This window comes from Zea mays, chromosome 9 (genome assembly GCF_902167145.1).
Source record: "Zea mays cultivar B73 chromosome 9, Zm-B73-REFERENCE-NAM-5.0, whole genome shotgun sequence".
Lineage (NCBI taxonomy): Eukaryota > Viridiplantae > Streptophyta > Magnoliopsida > Poales > Poaceae > Zea > Zea mays.
Window position 1 is genome coordinate 101,706,051 of NC_050104.1, and position 3,781 is coordinate 101,709,831.

Genomic DNA, 3,781 nt, shown 5'->3' on the forward strand with positions numbered 1-3,781 from the left:
AATGATGGATTTGCATTTTACCTTGCGTTAATTGCGCAGTAATCCTTTCACGATGTCGTCTTTTCTTGGGCTCAGTGCCAATAGTTGGCAGACATGTTCTCTTATTCCCTCCAATAGAAATTCCTTTCTGTTCTCCCGCGAGCAGTGCTGATAACGTGTTATAACTCAGTGGTAACGAGATTGAGAGAGAGACAAATGACAGCGATGTCCTTTATTGCAGGGAAGACTTGTTTATATACATGTGACATGGGTCATCACCAAGAGGTGTGTCTCTTGGGATGTGTTCGTCGAGCCCCTTGGATTGGTCACCATATCACATATAACTTTGTAATATGTTATTTTGTAACAACGATGAACTGGCGATGCGTGTACCTGCCATGCCCGCAGGGCTGGGGGGATGGATGATGCACCGTTCCGTGCGGCGTGGGGCTGTGCGGGTGCGGGAAGCGGATCCGTGGACCGTGGACGACGGATGGATAAGCACAGGCAGCGGCCGGCGGGTGGGCGCGGGTCGCGTCGCCGCCGCAGCCGCCGCTTGCCCCCTCCTCCACCCATCATGCGTCCCGTCCCGTGTCGGTTTCACGAGTCCACGGAGACGGAGGAGCGGCTTTCCACTCCAGTCATCGTGTAGTTTCCAGTCCACTCCACCACTGCGATGGTCGCCACAACACAGCGAAACTGCAAGCTTGATCGATCCGTGTCCACGAATTTTCCGGTCCGACAGAAACAGCTGACTCCGTGCACGCACCGGTAGAATATACCGTGCGGATTTGAGGCAACTGGAAAGACCAGTCGAGCAGACGCCGTTAGGTTACCGGAATTACCGGGCACGCTGTTTCATCTCACCTTTCCGGTCGCAACCCGTCCGTTGGCCGTTACACATCGCGACCTCGCACCGGCACCACCAGCCAAGCCGTTTCCGACTACCCCACGACCGAGAGAGAGAGAGCAGGAGACCGACGGTTTGGCCGATGGCCGTTACACATCGCGACCTGGCAACGGCACCACCACCAGCCAAGCGGTTTCCCACTGCCCCACGTACGTAGAGGCAGAGAGAGAGAGACCAGGAGACACGGTTCAAATTTCAAATCGAACCGCCCCACTCCCACAACCACCGGGTCAAACCGCCGTACCCTCACTGACCCAGGGCCCCACGGACACTCGGCCCCCACATGCCATACCGCTGGAGAAAACGACAAGCGCAGGCGGTACGGGCGTGTGAGGTGGCTCCGGGGCTCGCGACGCGTGCGTTGGGTGCCAGCTGTATTGCCGGTCAGGTCACCGGCCGCCGGCGCTGCTATAAATACCCGCCGCTCCCCCCGTCACTATTGCTCCAACCAAACTTCCGGTCTTCTCTTCTCCACTACCCACCCGCCTGCCCGCCCGCCTTCTCCTCCACCACTGCCCCGCCGCTAACCAACCACTCGTGCGCCACAAGTCTCCCGTCGTGGAATAGGGCAAAGGCCAGGCATCTCGCTTCTGTCCTCTGTCGAGGGGATCGGACCCGATCGGAGAAAGAATGGGCTCGGAGGCGGACTGCGACAGGATCAGGGGCCCGTGGAGCCCCGAGGAGGACGACGCGCTGCGGCGGCTCGTGGAGCGGCACGGCGCGCGCAACTGGACGGCGATCGGGCGCGAGATCCCGGGGCGGTCGGGCAAGTCGTGCCGCCTGCGGTGGTGCAACCAGCTGTCGCCGCAGGTGGAGCGCCGGCCCTTCACGGCGGAGGAGGACGCGGCCATCGTCCGCGCCCACGCCCGCCTCGGCAACCGCTGGGCCGCCATCGCGCGCCTCCTCCCCGGCCGCACCGACAACGCCGTCAAGAACCACTGGAACTGCTCGCTCAAGCGCAAGCTCGCCGCCGCGTCCGCCCCGGCGGGTTCCTCCGACGTCGAGGCGCGCCCGACCAAGCGCGTCAGCCTCTCGCCCGACAGCCCGTCGGGGTCGGGGTCGGGGTCAGGGTCAGGGTCCGGGTCCGGGTCCGGGTCCGACCGTAGCGACCTGAGCCACGGCGCCGGCCAGGTTTACCGCCCAGTGGCGCGGTCCGGCGGGTTCGAGCCGGCGGACTGCGCGATGAGCCGTCCGCTGGAGGAAGAGGAGGAGGAAAAGGAGGACCCGCTCACCTCCCTCAGCCTCTCGCTTCCAGGCACGGACCAGCGGTTCCACCACGACCGCGCCCACAGCCAGTTCCAGGAGCTCCCGGCGTCGCCGCCCTCGCCCTCCCCGCCTCCGCCGCCGGTTCTCTCGGCGTACCCGTTCAGCCCCGTGTTCATGGAGGCGATGCAGGAGCTGATCCGCACGGAGGTGCAGCGGTACATGGCGAGCGTGGGCGTGCGCGCCGGGTGCGGCGCCGCCGGCGGGGCCGACCTCTGCATGCCGCAACTGGTCGACGGCGTCATGCGCGCCGCCGCCGAGCGGGTCGGCCGGATGCAGTAGCAGTAGCTCCTGCCATCAAATGCTCCCGAACCGTCAATCGATCTTCTAGGACGAACGCGCAGCAGCTGTTGTTATCAGTAGCAAACTTCCAAGTTATTATTTTCCTTTTTTTAAAACTTTATTCTCTCGAACCGCTGTGAAACCGAAACAGCAGTGAAAAGAGTCAGCAACTGAAAAAAAAAATATGTGGGAACTGAAAGGTGGAGAAAAATGTAGTAAAGGCTTGCTGAAAGCCGTGTAAAGCGCTGCCTGCCTCCTCTCTCTCTCTCTCTACAGGAATGAATCGGATCGGAACGGAATGAAACGAGAAGAGGGGGACGACGCACATTCTGGTTTCTGATGAGCTCTATCCATTTCTTCTGCTGCTACTATTGCCGCCGCGGCGTCGTTCTGCAGTTGCCCCGGGGCATGCATGAACCATCAATATGCTCCCAAACCGTCGTCGACCAATCTAGGACGGTTTTTCGATGCACCACCATCCGCGCCGCAGGATCGAAAAGGAAACGTCAGTGCAAATCTGGCACCTCCAACACCAACGAATCCACCAGATCTCGCAAGTTGACGATCCAGATCGACGCATGTCCACACCCACGCAATAATTGCGATCGAACACATGGTCTCTCGGCCAGCTTTTTCACCATCCACACATACCACACCAACGCATTTTGGCGTCGAGTTGCTTCTGCCTCGCGTGCGTGACCCATATCTTGGCAGACAACGGGACTCGGGAAGGAGACGCGAGCACTTGCACCGCAACCCCAACCCCTCCACCGCGTCCAGATCCGGCGCCGGAGCAATCGTACTTTCATGCGGCGGCATCTTCGTGCTGGGCTCGATTGTCTCGTTGGGGATAGATAGATAGATAGATAGATAGATAGATAGATAGGAGACGAGACGAGACGTCGAGTGTGGACTAGTTACTAGCAGGATGGATCGGTGACCGATGGATTTCGTTGCTGACAGCTCACCACCGGCAAAATGAGCGGGACGACGCCTCTGCTGCTTCGGTCGACCGTCGTGCGCGGATCGGAAAAGGTCGCGTGGAGCCAAGCCGAAAGCGTCGGGGCTGGGTATCGCTTTGCCTTTGCTTGTCGGCAGGTCAGAAGTGGACAAGGGAGTTAGGCCAACCGTTTAGCTTAAGGAACGTGACGGGGTGCGATTCTGGGAGCTCGTGTCTCTCCTCACGTGACGCCTCCATGAAAATTAGCTTTGCTGCAGAGGCAGCCGGTTTCGGCCAAGAATTTGTCCATTCGTCACTGCACGTGGCACAACCACAACCAGGTTCTCAGGTTTAGCAGATCCTCACCTCTCAACAAAACTCTACCGCTTCGGCTTGCTACGGCTTTA

At 60.1% G+C, this 3,781-nt stretch overlaps 1 protein-coding gene across 1 annotated transcript; it reads left to right on the top strand.

The window, feature by feature from the left end:
• Positions 1-1,333: 1,333 nt before the first annotated feature.
• On the top strand, positions 1,334-2,622 carry LOC100304070 (uncharacterized). Its single transcript, NM_001165572.1, has one exon. The coding sequence runs from the start codon at positions 1,520-1,522 to the stop codon at positions 2,432-2,434; it is 915 nt and encodes a 304-aa protein (NP_001159044.1). The 5' UTR covers positions 1,334-1,519; the 3' UTR covers positions 2,435-2,622.
• Positions 2,623-3,781: the final 1,159 nt, after the last annotated feature.